Below are 19296 nucleotides of genomic sequence, written 5' to 3'. Positions count from 1 at the left end.
GTTTAAGAGGAAGGAGTAATTTTACAACAGAAATAGAGAATAAGGATGGAAATCAGAACACCTCTCAGTAATGGGGTCTAACCTGCCTGGAGGAGGAGTGTAGTAAGGGTAGCTAATGAGATCCACCTTCAGGGGGCAGTAGAGCCTAAACTAACACGTGGCTGTGGTGGCCATGCTCTCCACTAGTACTTCCTCCTCTCAGCGCTGGGATCACCAGTCTGCTGAGAAAAAAGTGGGCAATATTAGGGGTGCCTGGGTGGCTGAGTCGGTTAAGCGTCTGCCTTGGGCTGGGTTCATGTTCCCAGGATCCTAGGATAGGATCCCACATTGGGTTCCCTGCTCAGCGGGGAGCCTGCTTCTCCCTCTCCCACTCCCCCTGCTTGTGTTCCCTCTCTCGCTTTGTCTCTGCCAAATAAATAAATACAATCTTGGAAAAAAAAAAAAAAAGAGGTAGGCAATATTAAACCGGATTGATGAAGAAAGGATACAGGTGATAGGACGGAGCAATAGAAAAGAATTCTAAATTGGGGAAGAAAGTAGTGGTGAAGGAAGATGCTGATCAATAAGCTGATCTCTTCACTGTGTGTACAGGGAAAAGAAACAAGCTCCGAGACCATGCAGATGGGAATAAAGAATAATGCTTACCCTATCACTATCTTTAGAAGCTTCAGGACAAGGAGAAGAATAAATGAAACAAGATGGGATTGGGAGGGAGACAAACCATAAGTGACTCTTAATCTCACAAAACAAACTGAGGGTTGCTGGGGGAGGGGAGTTGGGAGAGGGGGATTGGGATTATGGACATTGGGGAGGGTCTGTGCTACGGTGAGTGCTGTGAAGTGTGTAAACCTGGCGATTCACAGACCTGTACCCCTGGGGATAAAAATACATTATATATTTATAAAAAATAAGAAATAAATTAAAAAATTAAAAAAAAAATAGAAGCTTCAGGACACAGCATGTATCCAGGGCTGTGACTGAAGGAGAGAGAAAGCAACAGGCATCTCCGAGAGGTAAGCATTTCAGAAATGTAAAACTGACACAAGGCCTAAATTGAGATCAAACGTATCATAAAGCTTATGATTCTAAGGATTGAGCTGTTCAAGGAGCATTCGAATAATCTCCAGATGTTACCACCTTTTAAGCTTTGGCATATAATGTAGTCTTTTTTTTTTTTTTTAAGATTTTATTTATTTATTTGACAGAGAGATCACAAGTAGGCAGAGAGACAGGCAGAGAGAGAGAGTTGGGGGTTGGGAAGCAGGCTCTCTGCGGAGCAGAGAGACCGATGTGGGGCTCAATCCCAGGACCATGAGATCATGACTTGAGTCAAAGGCAGAGGCTTAACCCACTGAGCCACCCAGGTGCCCTGGCACATAATGTAGTCTTAAGAGAATTGCCTACTTTTTTGAACACCTTGCCTTGTAGTAAAAGGATGGTGGGGCTGGATATTCTTATTTTTTCTTTTTTTTAAACATCCTCCTGAATTATTTCTAATATCAGAACTGCAAAGTCACATGGTGTCATTCCTGGAGAAAAGGCCTGGAAGTTTTCAAAAACTCTATTTTTAAGGACTTATTTATTAATTTGACACAGAGAGAGAGAGAGAGAGAGAGAGGAGCGTGTGCTCTAGCACACAAACAGGGGGAGTAGCAGGCAGAAGGAGCCGCAGACTCCCCTGCTGAGCAAGGCCCCAGATGCAGGACTTGAGCCCAGAACCCTGCGATCAAGACCTGAGCAGGAGGCAGACCCTTAACAGACTGAGCCATCCACGCATCCTTTTAAAAATCCCTTTAAGATGACAGTGGATATGAGCATTTCTCAGGAATGCTAATCTAACTGATGTTCTCAGCTATCCACGCTGCCTGTTTTTAGAAGATGGGACAAGGAGGGTTTAGACTTGTAACCTGAGACTAGCACAAACATTCTGGATTTCAGATGACTTCACCTCATCGCACTTTTAGAAAGAATCTCCTTTTGCCCACTCTCTCTCAGTCTGCCCTACTCCTCTCCCTTTCCCTCTTCCCAACTAAATTCTTACCTTGTCATTCACTGGGACAAAGCTGCTGTTCAGGGTGACAATGCGGAAGTGCACTAGAACAGAACAGACATCATTGGCAAAGGGGGTTTTCCCCTCTATGAATCTTTTTTCCACCCTTTCTACTCCCCCCTCCACACTTCTAAGTCAGCAAAATTCCCTCAGGTTTTACTTTAAAACAAAACAAAAACTGAGTCTGAGAGAGAGGTCAAAGCCCCCACCCAGCCTCTAACTCGGAAACATTAGAATGGAATGCCCTTCTACCGAAGAAGGCACAAAGTACAAATACCAGGGGCTCAAGCCAAAAGCCCTTGAAAATGTCCTTATAAAATGTTTCTTGATACTTTCTTATTCATATCCAGTAGCTTGCTGTAAGATGCAGAAGCCCAGTTAAAGTTGCCAAATTCCATCCCAGGAAAAATGTGTATGTACTTTTGTTTCAGATACACACACACACTAACAACTCCACCCACCTACTCCTGCGGATGTAACACAGCGTGTCTTCAACACCTGCGACCCCTCCTCCCTGCAAACCTTCCTCGCTCCTGCCTTGTTCCACTGACCTCCCACCCAACCACAAAGCCCCTCTTTCTGAATATGGGCAGCAGTTCGCCCTGTCTTTTCTCGCATCCCGTCTGTGTGCCTCTTACCTTCCTGCCCTGGGTTGTAGATTGGTTTGTCAGTTTGTATAAAGACGCCATTCCCCTGCCTCTGAATTAGAACCTTTTTCTTCTCCTCAAAGCTGGTGTTATTTCCAGTAGCCGAAACCCAGATTGTAGCCACTTCCTCTGTGCCACCAGCAGGAGGTGGTACCTGAACAAGAGAAGGGAGCTCTGTGGCAGAGTAGGATATTGGGGAAACAGCTGCGGGTAGCAAGGGTCCGGCCATAAAACAAGTTGCCAGGAAGAAGAGAAACCATGTTCAGAGGTTAAGGTCAAAAACTAAAAGAAGAAATCCAAGGTCAAGGCAATTGTGAATGTGTTACGGCCTAGAGTTCAGTTGAGGTTTAGGGGAGACAGGTTTAAAGACTGCGGCAAAAGTAAAATAACAGAAATCATACTTACAATTTAGATTGCCTAAATGCCTAGGAAGGAAGCTAAGAAAGGAAGAGAGCAGAGTTGGAGTTGAATCTGTGCTTACCAGAAAGGAGATGCACTGTAAGTGCCTCTTCTTCGATCCAGAGGTTTCTAGCAACTTCTGGGTCTTGTCTTTGGTCTCCAGAGTAATAGTGAATTTTACATCATGGCACCCAGGGCTCAGATCCAAACAAACTCTCTGGGTAGAGGGGAAGTTAAGCTGGGCTGGTACTGTCACCAGGTAGTTTCTATTAAGGAAGCAAAAGGATTTCAGGGCAGTGATGATTCATTCACTCAGTGAAAAATTAAGCCCTTTCCTAAGCACTCAGCATACAGCAGTGAATTTAACAGACTGATCCCCTGCCTTTGTGAAACTTATTTTCTATAATGGACAAACAGGTGAGTAACAAATAACTCAGCCTTAAGCCGTGCACAGCCTTAAACCAACCACAATTAGGAGGCCATCACTGAGAATCTACACCTAGGGTACCAGGAAGGAAATTAATTCTATTACAGAGAACAGTGTATGAGGAGTCTACTATATTTAAACGTTATCTTTTTTTTTTTTTTTTTAACATTATCTTTCTTAAAGCTTCCTTTTGGTGTCTCTGCCTTTCTCTCTGGATAAAGGAGAAATGGAACCAAAGAAGGAACAGATGAGAAGGAAATTAAAATAACTCAGAGATTATCTCTTCTCTCCCATATTTACATTTGAGAAAAGCAAAGAAGCCACCTGCCCCAAATCAACACTGACACCAAGCACTTACGGGAGATATTTTTCTGCAATGGCTGGTGTTAGGGTCAATATTCCTAGGAGTTGAGCCCACATCCTTGTGGGTGAGATTCCTCAATAGCAGGAACCAGAAGTCTGGGTCCCTGCTATAATATATATATTAACCCCACAGGGTGTGGAGCTTTTGATTAATGCACCAGCCAATCACCTATTGGAGCCCTCAGGCTAAGGTGGTAACCCTGGGTAGGACTTCTATTCACTTCCTCAAATTTATTTCTCCCTGAAACATTCATACTGGCTTAGCCAGTCCTTAATACCTATTCTGGGGAAAACCCAGGGATGAGTATTCACAGTGGTAATGCTCTCAGAACAAATTTTGGACTTCTCCCTTTTTTTCTGGTTTCATTCCAAATTTCCATCCACATTTGATCTTTGTTCTCTTGTTATTCTATTAAGACATACTTGGGAACACAGGTATAGGAATAGTATCAAGAGAAAAGCACTATATCTCTATCTGGGAATTTAAAAAATTAATACTACTCAGTATTCCTGTGACTATGTGGAAATAGGGACATATACACTCCTTATAAAAGTATAAATGGACAACCTTTCTGAAGGCAATTTCGCACACATCGAAACACTTTCACATTTCTATGACCCAGCAATTCTTATTTTGGAAATGTTTCTTTTTTTTTTTTTTTTTAAGATTTTATTTATTTATTTGACAGATAACAAGTAGGCAGAGAGACAGGCAGAGAGAGAGTTGGGGGGTTGGGAAGCAGGCTCTCTGCTGAGCAGAGAGACCAATGCAGGGCTCAATCCCAATCATGACCTGAGCCAAAGGCAGAGGCTTAACCCACTGAGCCACCCAGGCGCCCCCTTGGAAATGTTTCTTTTTTTTTTTTTTTTATATAGATGGAACTTTTTTTTTTCAGAAATTTTTTTTTTTAAGATTTTATTTATTTATTCGACGGAGAGATCACAAGTAGGCAGAGAGGCAGGCAGAGAGAGAGGGAAGCAGGCTCCCCACTGAGCAGAGAGCCCGACACGGGGCTCGATCCCAGGACACTGAGATCATGACCTGAGCAGAAGGCAGAGGCTTTAACCCACGAAGCCACCAAGGCGCCCCCTTGGAAATGTTTCTTAATGAACAAAGAGAGCATGCATGTATGCAAAAGATGTATCAACCATAAGTTTCTCCTCTGTAGTCTTTATATTGGCGAGACTTGAATGCTACCTAGGGTATAAATTAGTGAGGATACTTTCTGGAGTAATGAACAACCCAAATCAAACCAACTTAAACAAAAAAGAATTTTTTGGTAATGGGTGGATCAGACATGAAGAACTGAAGGAACCAGAGAAACTGGAAATGTTATGGCCTGAAATTAAGCATTGATGCTGTCAGGACTCATTTCTCCCAATCTCTCAGTCACACCGTACACAGGATTTCCTTCAAGTAGTGGAGAAGAGGGAGCTGGGAATCCTTCCAGCCCTATGATCCCAAGATACAGAAGTTTTTCATCTAACTCAGAGAAATTTCTGAAAATGGATTTTGTTCCTCCTTGTCTCATATGCTCAGCTCTGAATTAATCACTGTAGCCAAGATACTACAATAGGTGGACCTGGGTCATTCTTACCACGCAGAGGCCAGCACGATGAAGTACCGTGACTGGCAATCCCAAAATAACACATGGAATTGGACAGGAGGGGGTTTTCTAAAGTAAGGAGTCCATTACTATAGGAAGTGCACTGGAGTAAAGATGCTGGGAAAAATCAAATGTTAAGTCTATACAATGCCCAATAATAAAAATTTGGTGGAGGGGCGCCTGGGTGGCTCAGTGGGTTAAAGCCTCTGCCTTCGGCTCGGGTCATGATCCCAGGGTCCTGGGATCGAGCCCCACATCTGGCTCTCTGCTCCTCGGAGAGCCTGCTTCCTCCTCTCTCTGTCTGCTTCCTGCCTGCCTGTGATCTGTCTCTCTCTCTGTCAAATAAATAAATAAAATCTTTAAAAAAAAATTTGGTGGAAAAATTGCTATATTACTATAAAGCAACAACACACAGCCATTAAAAACAATATTTTCATGACAAGGGGAATTGTTTGCAACACTAATTGGATGGCAGGGTGGAGAAGAGGGAATATGATACAAAACAATAGGTAGAAGTTCCACTTCCACTTAGGACATTAAAAAAAAAAAAAAAGCTGGAAAGAGCATTTTCCCCTCCCTGATACTGAAAAAAGCTAAATCATAACTTTTTTTGAACCAGAAAGTTGAATGCAAGAGCTGAGCAGAGATTGCCAGTTAACTAAGTAGCCTAAAATCCAAGGAGGCACAGTTCCTTCCAAGAAGAGACTTGAGTGTTGAGTTGTCTCCTCTGTGCTGGAACATGGGAGGTACTTGGGCCATCACAGAAGCAACTAAGGACACAGCTAAGATTTTAATGAATTACTAAAGGTCTAGTGTGGTCTAAAATAACAATAAGGAATCTCTGTGTGCCACACGAGAAGCTTGTACTTATTTACAGGTTCTCTTCCATGACCTTTACCAAGGGCTTGTAAGAAAGACTGGATACAGAATGAGACTGAAAAGAGCCTCCCATAGTAATATAGACATAGAGGACAGTATTATCTATCCCGCAGGAAAGGCCCCAGCTGCCCAAACTCTTTTCAGAAGGCTTAAGACTCTGGAGAGAAGTGGTAAATACTGTTGCCCCAATTGTTGCACAGGTAAAGACCCACTGTTGCCAGGGAATGGACAGAGTAAAAGAAGAGGAAAAAACAAAAACAAACAAAACCAAAAAACCCAACCTCACAGGGAGGAAAAAGAAACAGACCTCAGCGAAGAATTCTATACCCATACTTTCAGGGGTTTCCTAAAACTGAAGGAAGGGCGGGAAACTCCTACACAAGACATGCCATAGACACAAAGCAAAGTTTGATTAGGAGTAGAGGCAGGAATTCTAAGAAAATCTCATCCTCCAAGGCACAGGCATATAGACTACCTACGACGGAAGATGAAAAGGACAAGAGAGAACTACCACACCCTCTCACCAGCACCCCAGCCAAAAACATAACAAATAGCAGTCCACCACTGGCAGAAGGGCAAGAATATGCAGAGAGACCACCTCTGTGGTGCCTATAATGTGTATAGGGAACTGAGAGCTGAAAGTGGAAAACAAACACTGAGAAAAACCTCCAGCATTCCAGACCCGACCAATGGCCAAGTATAAGGCATCATAAGAGGAATTTGAAGCTTAGGGTACACTGAAAGAGCAAGTCCTAAACCCACCTCATCTTTTAACCAGAATGACTCCAGCTACTATGCTAAACTGCCTGAGAAGAGATGTGTCCCTTTCTAGATATAAAGGCTATTTACCTAATCTCCCCTGTTTTGGACAAGATGTCTGTCTGTCATTCAACCAAAAATTATGTGATGGGGTGCCTGGCTGGCTCAGTTATTAGAGCATGCAATTCCTGATCTCAGGGTTGTGAGTTTAAGCCCCATGCTGGGTGTAGAGCTTACTTAAAAAGAAAAAAATTATATGACTTACAAAAAGAAGTGATGATGACAACAAAGACAACAATGGTGACCACGCCCTGTGACCATACAAAGCAACCAACAGAGTCAGACTCATAGATGATATTGGTGTGCGATCTATCCAAATGGGACTTTAAAATGACTAGAAGAGGGGCTCCTGGCTGGCCCAGTCAGTAGAGCCTGTGACTCTTGATCTCCGGCCTGTAAGTTTGAGCCCCATGTTGTGTGTAGAGACTACTTTAAGATAAAATCTTTTAAGAAAATAAAAATAAAAAATAACATGGCTGAAGTAATAGAAGTAGAAATAATATTATATAAGAACTATAATAAAAAAAGGTGAACAATATCCACAAACTGATGGGAAATTTCAGCAGAAAGATAGAAGTAATAAAGTCAATTAGAAATGCTGAAAATAAAAAACATAAGGTATCAGAGATGAGCAACTCCTTCCTCAGGCTCTTAAGTAAACTTGTCACAGCTAAGAAAATAATTAACCAATATTTACCTTATAAATAAGTCAACAGAAATTATCCAACTGAAGCACAGAGGAAGAAAAGGTAGAAAAAAATTTAACCTCATCAAAAAGACAAGAGGTAACAAATGTTAGCTTGTATGTGGAGAAAAGGGAACACTTTTGAACTGTTGATGGGCTTATGAATTGGTGCAGCCACCATGGTAAACAGTATGGAGGATCCCCAAAAAATTAAAAATAGAACTATCATATAATTTCACAATCTCACTTTGGAGACTATATTCAAAGGAAATGAAAACATTAACTTGAAAAGATATCTGCACCCCCATGTTTACAGCAACATTATTTGCAGTAGCCAATACATGGAAACAACCGAAGTATCCACTGATGGATAAAAGGATAAAGAAGTTGTGATATATATGTGTGTGTGTGTATACTGACACATATACACAGGAATATTATTTAGCCATAAAAAATGAAGAAATCTTACTGTTTACAACGTGGATGGAGTTTGAAGGCATTATGCTAAGCAAAATAAGTCAGACGGAGAAAGAAAAATATTCTATGAGTTTACTTTTATGGGGAATCTAAAATTTAAAAAAGTAGATACCTGGGCAGCTCAGTCAGTTAAGTGCCCAACTCTTGATTTCGGCTCAGGTCATAATCTCTGGGTTGGGCGATCAAGCCCCACATTGGGCTCCATGCTGAGCATGGAGCCTGCTTAAGAGTCTCTCTCTCACTCTGCCTCTGCCTCTCACCCCTGCCCCCTATTTGCACAATCACATGCACACTCTCTGTATGTCTCTAAAACAAAACAAAACAAAACAAAGCTCATAGAAAAAGATATTAGACTTGCAGTTACTAGAGATAGAGGGGAAGGGGAATTGAAGGTTGGTGGTCAAAAGATACAAACTTCCAGTTATATGATAAATACATACTAGAGATGTAATGTACATCATGATAACTGTAGCAAACACTGCTGTAGGATTTATAGGAAAGTTATTTTTTAAATTTATTTTATTTTTATTTTAAGTAGGATTCATGCCCAATAGGGGGCTTCAACTCATGACCCTGAAATCAACAGTCAGATTCTTCTTCAAATGAGCCAGCCTGGTTCCCCAAATAGGAAAGTTGTTAAAAAAAGTAAATCCTAAGAGTTCTTTCTCATGGCAAGGAGAAATTTTCCTTCTTTTTTCTTTTCTTCTTTTTTTTCACTGTATCTATTATAAGAAAATGGATGTTAGCTGAACCTATGAGGGTAATCATTTCACAATATACATAAATGAAACCATCATGCTGTATGCCTTAAACTTACACAGGGATGTATGGCCATTGTTTCTCAATAAAACTGGAAAAGAAATAGAACAATACATCCAAGAGCTGCAGGAGCATATCAAATGGTTTAAAATATATGTAATCAGAATCCTAGAAAGAGAAGAGGGAAAGAACAAGCAGAAGAAATGTTTGAAGAGACAAGTGAGAATTTTCCAATCAAACAACAGATCCAAGAATCATAGAGAATTCCAGGCAGGATAAATGCCAAAATAAAACACACCTAGAAGTGCCTGTGTGGCTCAGTTGGTTAAGCATCTGACTTTTATCTCAGCTCAGGTCTTGATCTTACAGTTGTGGTTTCAAGTCCTACACTGGGCTCCACCCTGGGTGTAGAGCCTACTTAAAACATACATACACACACAGACCTAATCACATTATTTTCAAACTGCTGAAAATCAGAGATAAAGAGGAAGTCTTGAAGATGGCCAGGTTGGGCGGGGGACACATTATATATAGAAAAATAAAGGTAAGAAATACACCAAATTTCCCATGAGAAACAATGTTAACCAGAAGACAATGGATTGACGTTTTCCAACTAATGAAGGAAAAAGCTCCCCAAAGTCAGCATTCTGTAGCCAACAAAAATATCTTTCAATAATGAAGGGGGAAAAAAGACTTTTTCAGAGAAGCCAAAGCTGAGAGAATGCATTGCCAGATCTGGGCTACAAGCAATATTAAAGGGAGTTTTTAAGGCAGCAGATATGACAGAAGGTGACAAACTATAGCCTGCAGGTTAAATCCAGCCTCTCACAGGTTTTGTAAATAAAGTTTTATTGGGGCACAGTAACAGTCATTTGCTTTTGCGCTATCCTGGTAGACTTGAGGGATTACAAGAGACCATTTAGCATGCAAAGCCTCACTACTTACTATCTGATCATTTATAGGAAGTTAGCTAACTCCTCTCAGGGTGCCAGACAGAAACTGCACAAATAAATGAAGATTTCTGGAAATGGTATCAAACAAAATAAATACAAAAGACATTCAAATCCACTTTTAATCACTCTAAAAGATAAAAGACGCCTAAAGCAAAAAAAAAAAAAAAAAAAAAACAAACCACAGTTCATTCGGAGTTACATCATAGGAATGAGGCATTTTTTACATGTGAAGACAAAGGGAATGAAAAATGAGGAAAGAAATACTGAGGAACATGCTTTGCATAATTTCTTTGGCACCTTTTTCTTCTCTTCTACTTTGAATTTTCTGATGAAATTTTTCTCCTCTTCCCTTTGTAACTTCTTCAGGGCCCACCACTACTCATGTCTCTCTCAGCTTTTCTATAAACCCAATAAAGTCACCTTAATTCTCTTCAGCCATTAATCTTCTTTTATCCTGGCCCTTTGATTCTAGCAGATAAGATTGGTTAACTTTGGGATCCTATTGAACATGTTCCAATTCTGTGGATCCAAAAGAGAAGCTAGAATGGGTATAGGCATGGTTCCAGCCATGGGGACTATCTGTACATCTAGTAATGTATTAGTTATGGAATGAAAAAATAGTATTGCCTGAGGTAGAAAAGGGTGCTTAGTTATATCAAATGTATTTTGCTTTAATTTCTAGGATGTTAACTTCACTGCAAAGGGAGATTTAAAACAGCTACTTGCTGCCCTAGCAACCAGAACACACCAGTCTTGCAGAAGAAAGACAGTGGTGCAAAGAATCTGTATACTGAATGCCATTTGTTAGCTGTGTGACTCATGACAAGGTATTAACCTCTCTCTGATTTGGTTTCCTCATCTATAAAATAAGAACAATAATACCACTTACCTTACAAAGTTGGTGTAAGAATCAAATAATGTGATGCATGGAAGTGTATAGAAGAGTGCCTGACACATACTTAACTTCTTATAAATATTAGCTTTATTTTTTAAAGATTTTATTTATTTATTTGAGAAGGAGAGAGAGAGAGAGAGAAAGAGAGAGAGAGAGAGAGAGAGAGAGAATGAGTGGGGGAGGGGCAGAGGGAGAAGCAGATTCCCTGCAGACCAGGGAGCCCAGTGCGAGACTTGATCCCGGGACTCTGGGGTCATGACCTGAGCGAAGGCAGACATTTAACTGACTGAGCCACCCAGGCACCCCAAATGTTAGCTTTAGTATTATTAAAGACAATGGTGGAACAGGCTTTCTCAGAGTTAGCAATTTTCCAGCAATCAGCAATTTGAAGAATGATATAAGCAAGATTTGCAGACTTGCTACACAACAATGTGAATGTGGTTAACAGTCCTGAACTATACACTTAAAATTGATTAAGAGGGTAAATTTTACTTTATGTATTTTTTACTGTCATTAAAAATTAAAATAGAGGGAACTGGCTGGCTCAGTTGGTGGAGCATGTGACTCTTGATCTTGGGGTCATGAGTTTGAGCCCCATGTTGGGCACAGAGCCTACTTAAAAATAAATAAATAAATAAACTATCTTCAAAAATTTTTAAATAATAGTAAAAAGATCTGCAGGTTGTGCAAAAAATAATAAAAGTAAATTAGTGTTTCAGTATTTCTTGAATTTAAAAACTTGCAATTTTCATTAAAAAGTGGAAGATTTGGGGGCATCTGGGTGGCTCAGTTGGTTAAGCGACTGTCTTCTGCTCAGGTCATGATCCCAGGGTCCTGGAATAGAGCCCTGGATTGGGGGGGGGTGTCCCTGCTCGGTAGGGAGCCTGCTTCTCCCTCTTCCTCTGCTATTCCCCCTGTCTGTGCTCTCCTGCTCTCTTTCTGTCAAATAAATAAAATCTTAGAAAGAGAGAGAGAGAGAGAGAAAGATCTGTAGAGAGATGTTTTTCTTTTGTTTGGCTACACTGAGGGTTTCACATGATCAGCAGAAGGCACAGAGAGACACAACAAAGCAGACAGGAAAGGACTTCAAACTTGTAGCTTTTGTCCATGTCATTCCCTTTGCCCAGATTGCCTTTTCTTCTCTACCTGGAGAATCTCTCATCATCCTTCTAAATTTAGCTAACACTTCCATAAGACATTTCTACCTTCCTCATATTCTTCACTGCTCCAGATAGAATTAATTTCTCTTTTTCCTATGTCCCAAAACTAGGGTTCCTAGTGAGTTTGACAGCACTAGTCATCTTGTCTTGTCACTCTTTACTTACGTTCCTCTTTCCCAACCTATTCCGTGAGAGGCAGAGCTTATCCTAATCCTTCCTCTAGCCTAGGTACTCAGGATGAATGCATAAATAAGGAGCTAAGGGCAAAGATTATCCCACATCTTACCCATCTCTTAATTATCTCCAAATTCATTTCCTCTGTTCGGCTCTCCAAACTCTTTCAATGTTCTCTCTCTGTTTGAAGCTTCTGTTGGGTATGGTTTTATGATTAGTGGCACCATTAATTAATTGTTCTTTCTTGTAGCTTACTTTCCACATTAGGAAGAAGGATCCATCTTTTTTTTTTTTTTTTTTTTTTTAAGTAGGCTCCACACCCAAGGTGGGGCTTGAATTCACAACACCGAGATTAAGAGTCACACACTCTACCAAATTGAGGCAGCCAGGGGTCCCAAAGAATCTATCTTTCATCTCAATTGATTTATTAATAAGAGAGACATGACAAAATGTTTGTTGAAATACCTTTTGTTGGGCCCCTGTCCCAGAGTTTTTTACTCCTTGGTCTAAGGTGGGGCCTGAGAATTTGCATTTTGAACAAGTTCTCAGATGATGCTGATGTTCCTGGCCCAGGGAACATATTTTGAGAATAGCTGCTATAATGCTAGTTACTCAGAAAGACTGCTTGGAGTTTAGAGCAAAGTTCTGATAATAAAGTTTCAGAATGCCAACTCTCCTCTGCACTTCCCACACCAATGTCCAATAGAAAGAGGTCATGAAACTATCTACATTTCCCTCGTTGTTCTCCTTCTCTTGCAGTCAATTTTTCCCAGGACTTCTCTGAACTTATCATTAGCAATGTAGTTTGGTGCTCTGCTACCTGGAATAAAGTGAAAATGGTAACTGTATGGGGTAGAAGAAATAAGATGCCAACACTAATGAGCTCTCTGTGGAATGAATCCACATGAACTCTCCCTTGATGGGAAAGGAGAGTTGTTCAGAAAATATGAGGGGCTGTCTCTGTGTTTTATTTTCTGTAATTTTCTTTAATATATACCCATATAAATAGTAACATGTAAGTAAAACAGTGAATGTTAAATTTAATCCATACCGTGAAATAGTTAGTTAGCATCTGAAGGCCCAGGATATAAGATTCACATCTACATTCATTTGGAAACCTCTCTGGTAGGCATAGACTATATAGCCTCTGAGGACAGGGACTCTATTTTGCTAATTGTTTTATCTCCACATTTAATATAGTACCTGGCACCCAGGAAGCTTTCAGTCCATCAATCAACACTGATAAGTGCTGGTGAGATCATGATTAGATTGTCCATAAATATCCACCAGAGTCTTGTTAGAAATACACTAGGAAACTTGCTTCTATAGTTTGAAATAATTCCTACGTGTTTCTCTCATTCCCACAACAAACATACACACACATGTACACTGACTAAAACAGGTAAAGACAGCCTCTGCAGACAACCAGCCTGAAGGATAAAGGAGCCAGGACACATCAGCAGAGCACATGCCGCACACATTAGAGAGATTCCCAGAAGCACCAGTCCCTGGGGAACAAGGGTATGCTATACTGCAGGGCACCACAGGACCTCTTCTTTATTAAGCCATTACCCTCAAGAGCAGGAGACGTAGCTGACTTTCTGAGCATACAGAAACAGGCACAGAGAATTAGACAAGATAAGAAAACAGAGAAATTTGTCCCAAATAAGAAAAGAGTACAAAGCCATAGCCAGAGATCCCTATCTCAAAAAATTTACTTAAAATGGATTAAGGACTTAAATGTAAGGACTGAAATGATAAAATTATTAGAAGAAAATGTAAGAAAAAAGCTACTTGACACTGGTCTTGGCAATGATTTTTTTTAAAGATTTATTTATTTTAGGGGCCCCTAGGTGGCTCAGTTGGTTAAGTGTCTGCCTTCAGCTCAGCTTGCAATCTCAGGGTCTTAGGATTGAGCCCCACACTGGGCGGGGGGGGGTGGGGGGGAGGGGGTTCCTGCTCAGTAGAGGGTCTGCTTCTCCCTCTTCCTCTCTAAAATAAATAAATCTTTTAAAAAAAATACTTTATTTATAAAAAAAATATTTTACTTATTTATTTGAGAGAGAAGTAGTATAAGCAGGAGGAAAGGGCAGAGGGAGAGGAAGAAAATCTCAAGCAGACTCCCTAATGAACGTGGAGCCTGACGCAGGGCTTGATCTCATGACCCTGAGATCATGACCTGGGCCAAAATCAAGAGATGGCTGCTTAAGAGCCACCCAGGCACTCCAGCAATGACTTTTGGATATGACACCCAAAGCACAAGCAACAAAAACAAAAATAAGCAAGTATATCACATGAAAAAGTTTCTGCACAGCAAAAGAAATCGTCAACAAAATGAAAAAGCAATGTATGGAATGAGAGAAAATATTTGCAAACCATCTATCTGATAAAGAGTTAACATCCAAAATACATAAGGAACTTGTACAACTCGATAGTTAAAAAAAAAAAAAAAGCAAATAGGGGTGCCTGGGTAGCTCAGTTGATTAAGCAACTGCCTTCAGCTCAGGTCATGATCCCAGGATCCTGGGATGGAGCCCTGTATCGGGCTCCTTGCTCAGCAGGGAGCCTGCTTCTCCCTTTCCTTCTGCCTGCTACTCTGCCAGCTTGTGAGTGCTCTCTCTCTCTCTTTCTCTCTCTGTCAAATAACTAAATAAAAGTTTAAAAAAATAAAAATAAAAATAAAAATAAAAAAGGCAAATAATCCAGTTTTAAATGGGCAAGAAGAGGGGCACCTGGATGGCTAAGTAAGTTAAGTGTCTGTCTTCAGCTCAGGTCATGATCCTGGAGTCCTGGGATCAAGTCCTGCATCATGATCCCTGTGCAATAGGGACCCTTCTTCTCCCTCTCCTCCCTCCTCCTCCTCACCTGCTTGTGCTCTCTCTCTCTCTGTCAAATAAATAAATAAAATCTTAAAAAAAATAAATTGCACAAAGATCTAAAATAGACATTTTTCCAAAGAAGACATACAAAAGACCAACAGGTACCTGAAATTTTGCTCAACATCACTAATCATCAGGGAAATGCAAATCAAAAGCACAATGAGATATCTCACACCAAATGGCTACAATCAAAAACACAAGAAATAGTAAGTGTTGGTAAGGATGTAAAGAAAAGGGAAACCTCACACACTGTTGATAGGAATGTAAACTGGTAGAGCCATGGTGGAAAGCAGTATGAAGTTTCTCAAAGAGTTAAAAATAGAACTACCATATGATCCAATAATCCTACTATTGGTTATTTACCCAAAGAAAACAAAAACACTAATTCAAGAAAATATATGCACCTCTATGTTTATTGAAGCATTATTTATAGTAGCTAAGATATGGAAGCAACCTAAGAATTCACTGATGGACAAATGAATGGATAAAAAGATGTAGTATGTGTATACGTACACATATACACACAGAGCCATAAAGAAAGGATGAGATCTTGCCATTTTCAATAAGATGGATGTGACATACACTTATCAAATCATCATATTATATGCCTTAAACTAACACAATGTTATTTGTGGATTATATCTCAATAAAGCTGGTGACAGGGGAGAAATTTCAAACATGCTTCACTAGTTAAGTATTATATTTACACTAATTTAGTCCAAATACTTTCCTATCCATTATACTTAATGATCTAACTAATAAATATTTTGAGTTAGAATCAGGAAAACTTTCAGTGTCAGCTCTAAATTTGAATCAAACTGCTTTTGAAATAAGCTCCAGAGCATGAACTCCCTGAGGCCCCCAAGAATGTGGTTTGCCCATAATATTGGCAGCCGATAAGAACATGATATAAGCTTGATTTTGGCCATTCTTGTCTCTCTGTTTCTGTCCCATCTCTCTGTCCCATCACCCTGTTTCTGCTTTCTGTATAAGGAGAATCACCCAGTAATTCCAACCCCTCCTCTGTGGGAGGCTAGCTGACCTTCCATTAGTTGCTTACTTCTTTTTACTACCCTTTCAGTCAAATATTTTTATCTCTTCTGATCCATTTTAAAATCTATTTAATGGGGTCATCTGGGTGGCTCAGTTTGTGCTGTCTGCCTTCAACTCAGGTCATGACCCTGGGGTCCTGGGCTCAAGCCCCACATTGGGCTCCCCTCCCTCTTCCCCTCCTCACTGCTTGTGCTTTCTCTCTCTCTCTAATAAATGAATAAATAAAATATTTCTTTAAATCTATCTAATGCAGTTATCAGTTTGATAACTTGCCTGGAATTTGGTGGGGGAAAATGTCTAGGGTTTAATAATTTCCAAAACTGCATAAAATCCCATTGCTGGCACATCACAAACACATAGAGAGGAAACAGCCATGTTAATAGTTATTCTGTAAAGACTTAGCCTACTTAGTTTTGTCATGGATATCAGAAGCCTGACTTGAGGGTTTTAGCCTGAATAAACATCATATTATATCACCTAGAAGGGGGGAAATTCATTGTAAATAATAAAGGTGTTTCTGGAATAACAATTATATAAATTATATATTATCCTATCGTTATCATCTTATCCTAATAGGTTATGCATAAGGTTAACCTTATGCTATATACAATCTTAGGCATATCTAGGTTAAATATATTTAGTTATATAATGTATATAATAGTTATTCAGGAATACTCATAAATTTCCAATTCATCTATACCAAAAACTTACTAGTGATAAGCACTCATCAACACAGCTAAGGAAAAAAAAATTGTTCTTGTGTGCTTGGAATTCTTCTTTATTTATATTATTCCAACTTTCTTGATCCCTTTAAAAATATATTTTATATGGACACCAGTTGGTGTTGGTTAAGCATCTGCCTTTGGCTCAGGTCATGATCTTGTTGTGGTCATGGGATTGAGGCCCGCATCAGGCTCTCTGCTCAGTGGCGAGTCTCCTTCTCCCTCTGTTATCTCTCTTGCTGTCTCCAAAAAAATGAAAAAATCTTTAAAAATATGTGTGTGTGTATAAAATATCTATCTATCTATCTTATATTTTGTCCATACTACTCTACTCCCTGGTGTTATTTTTTCAAGTCCAGATTATTTCTACTTTTTCACAAATAATCTTTGGTCTTTCACCTGCTAACATTCTCTTTGAATACTTTGTTCTCCAAAAAGCTACTGACACACCTTATTCAGTAATCCCTTACAAGATACCTTGACTACTGTCCTACAGGGTATGGTATTCTCAGCAAACCGGCTTTCTGTTCTCATTCCAGGAAAGGCCAGAAGACAGGGGCCTGTCCATCCCACTCCAGGACTGCTGACTTGAGACTCCACTGCTGGAGAGTCAGGAGCTAAGCAGATCAAGTTATAATTTGGGGGAAAGGAAGGGATGATCCAGTTGAAGTTAGGGCCACTCCTTGCTTGCCTCTGTGTCCTCCCCACCCTTCTCTACTAATTATAGGTTTCACTATTTCTTCTTCAAATCCATTTGAGTAAACTATACAGCGTATCAAAGTTCAAATATGAACGCATCAGGGCAAAAGAAGTTGCCACCCAACCACACCCTAACTCAGACAGCAACTGAACCATGATGCTATGGCCTCAGTCCACTTACAACAGTGTCTGTCTGTGGCAGGCATTTAATAAATATGAATGAACTCTTATTTTAAAAATTATTAACTCATCTTTTAGAGAGGGCAGAGGGGCAAGGGGAGAGGGAAAGAGAGAGAATCTTAAGCAGACTCCATGCTGGGCTTGGATCTTATGACCCTGAGATCATGACCTGAGCCACAATCAAAAGTCAAATGCTTAACCAACTGAACCATTCAGGTCCCCCTGAATTAATTTTTTAAATGAGAGCGAAAGGTCTAATTGGGGTGATTTCAGCAAAACTCATGCAGTAAGTATTTCTAAAAGCAACAACAACAAATCATAGCAAAATTGTCAGGATCAATTTTAGGACCCTGGAAATCAACCAAAGGTTTGCAGCAGTCCAGAGGACATTTATTTAAGAAAAACAGCTGAATCTTGGTAAGAGCAGTGAGATTTATGGCATCTCCTTTCCTTAGTCCCACCCCTCACTTTCCAGTTCCATAGTAACCTTGAAAAATAACAGCCTCGGGGTGCCTGGGTGGCTCACTGGGGTAAGCCTCTGCCTTTGGCTCAGGTCATGGTCTCAGGTTCCTGGGATTGAGCCCCACATCAGGCTCTCTGCTGGGCGGGGAGCCTGCTTCCACTTCTCTCTCTCTCTTTCTGCCTGCCTCTCTGCCTACTTGTGATCTCTCTCTCTCTCTCAATCTGTCAAATAAATAAATAAAACCTTTAACAAAAGAAAGAAAGAAAGAAAGAAAGAAAGAAAGAAAGAAAGAAAGAAAGAAAACTGCCTGCACTTCTAATAATGGGGGAGGGGGATGTGGAAAGAATCTCATGCCCCCAAAAATGTCATTATTTGACCTGTCTGCCAATGGGTCCCTGGAAGACTACTGGAAAGTACTTTCTTTATCCAATCTCACACAAACTTGCCCACTGCTAAATACCTCAGGGAACTAGAGGAGAGCTTTTGTTGAATGTTTTAACATTACAGCTGCCTAAGGTGATGGCATAAATAATAGACTAACCAAAATGCTTAAAAAGAAATGCTGAGGAATGAGATATTCATAGGGTTGTTGAAAATTTTATGGAATTAGTTCAGAAGTCACTGGACAAACAAAAACAACTATAAAAAAGGAGTAACAATAATAAATCCAGAGGAGGCAGAAGAATCTGATTTCTAGAGATGCCACATTTTATTATTTGAAATGTTGTTGTTGTTTTTTTTTAAGATTTTATTTATTTATTTGACAGAGAGAGAGATCACAAATAGGCAGAGAGGCAGGCAGAGAGAGAGGGAGAAGCAGGTTCCCCGCTGGGCAGAGAGAGCCCGATGCAGGGCTCAATCTCAGGACCCTGAGATCATGACCTGAGCCGAAGGCAGAGGCTTAACCCACTGAGCCACCCAGGTGCCCTTGAAATGTTCAGTTTTCAACAAAAAATTATTAGAAGCAAACAAGTTTGACCTATACACAGGGGAAAAAAAAACCTCA

The 19296-nt window shown here is 40.2% G+C and overlaps 2 protein-coding genes across 2 annotated transcripts in view; both read right to left on the bottom strand.

Moving 5' to 3' along the window:
- Nucleotides 1-3943, bottom strand: part of A2ML1 (alpha-2-macroglobulin like 1) — a 40488-nt gene extending 36545 nt beyond the window's left edge. The window contains exons 1-4 of the mRNA XM_046011790.1: nucleotides 3882-3943; nucleotides 3179-3362; nucleotides 2689-2851; nucleotides 2042-2094 (exon numbers count right to left, since the gene is read on the bottom strand). Coding sequence (XP_045867746.1) covers nucleotides 2042-2094; nucleotides 2689-2851; nucleotides 3179-3362; nucleotides 3882-3943 — 462 coding nt within the window. The remainder of the gene's footprint in view (nucleotides 1-2041; nucleotides 2095-2688; nucleotides 2852-3178; nucleotides 3363-3881) is intronic.
- Nucleotides 3284-19296, bottom strand: part of RIMKLB (ribosomal modification protein rimK like family member B) — a 137492-nt gene continuing 121479 nt past the window's right edge. Inside the window, exon 8 of the mRNA XM_046012608.1 lies at nucleotides 3284-3362. The gene's annotated coding sequence lies outside the window, so the exon portion shown is untranslated. The remainder of the gene's footprint in view (nucleotides 3363-19296) is intronic.

The sequence above is a fragment of the Meles meles genome, chromosome 7, assembly GCF_922984935.1.
Source record: "Meles meles chromosome 7, mMelMel3.1 paternal haplotype, whole genome shotgun sequence".
NCBI lineage: Eukaryota > Metazoa > Chordata > Mammalia > Carnivora > Mustelidae > Meles > Meles meles.
Note: the sequence above shows the minus strand (reverse complement) of the source record. Positions and strands in the feature narration are given on the sequence as shown.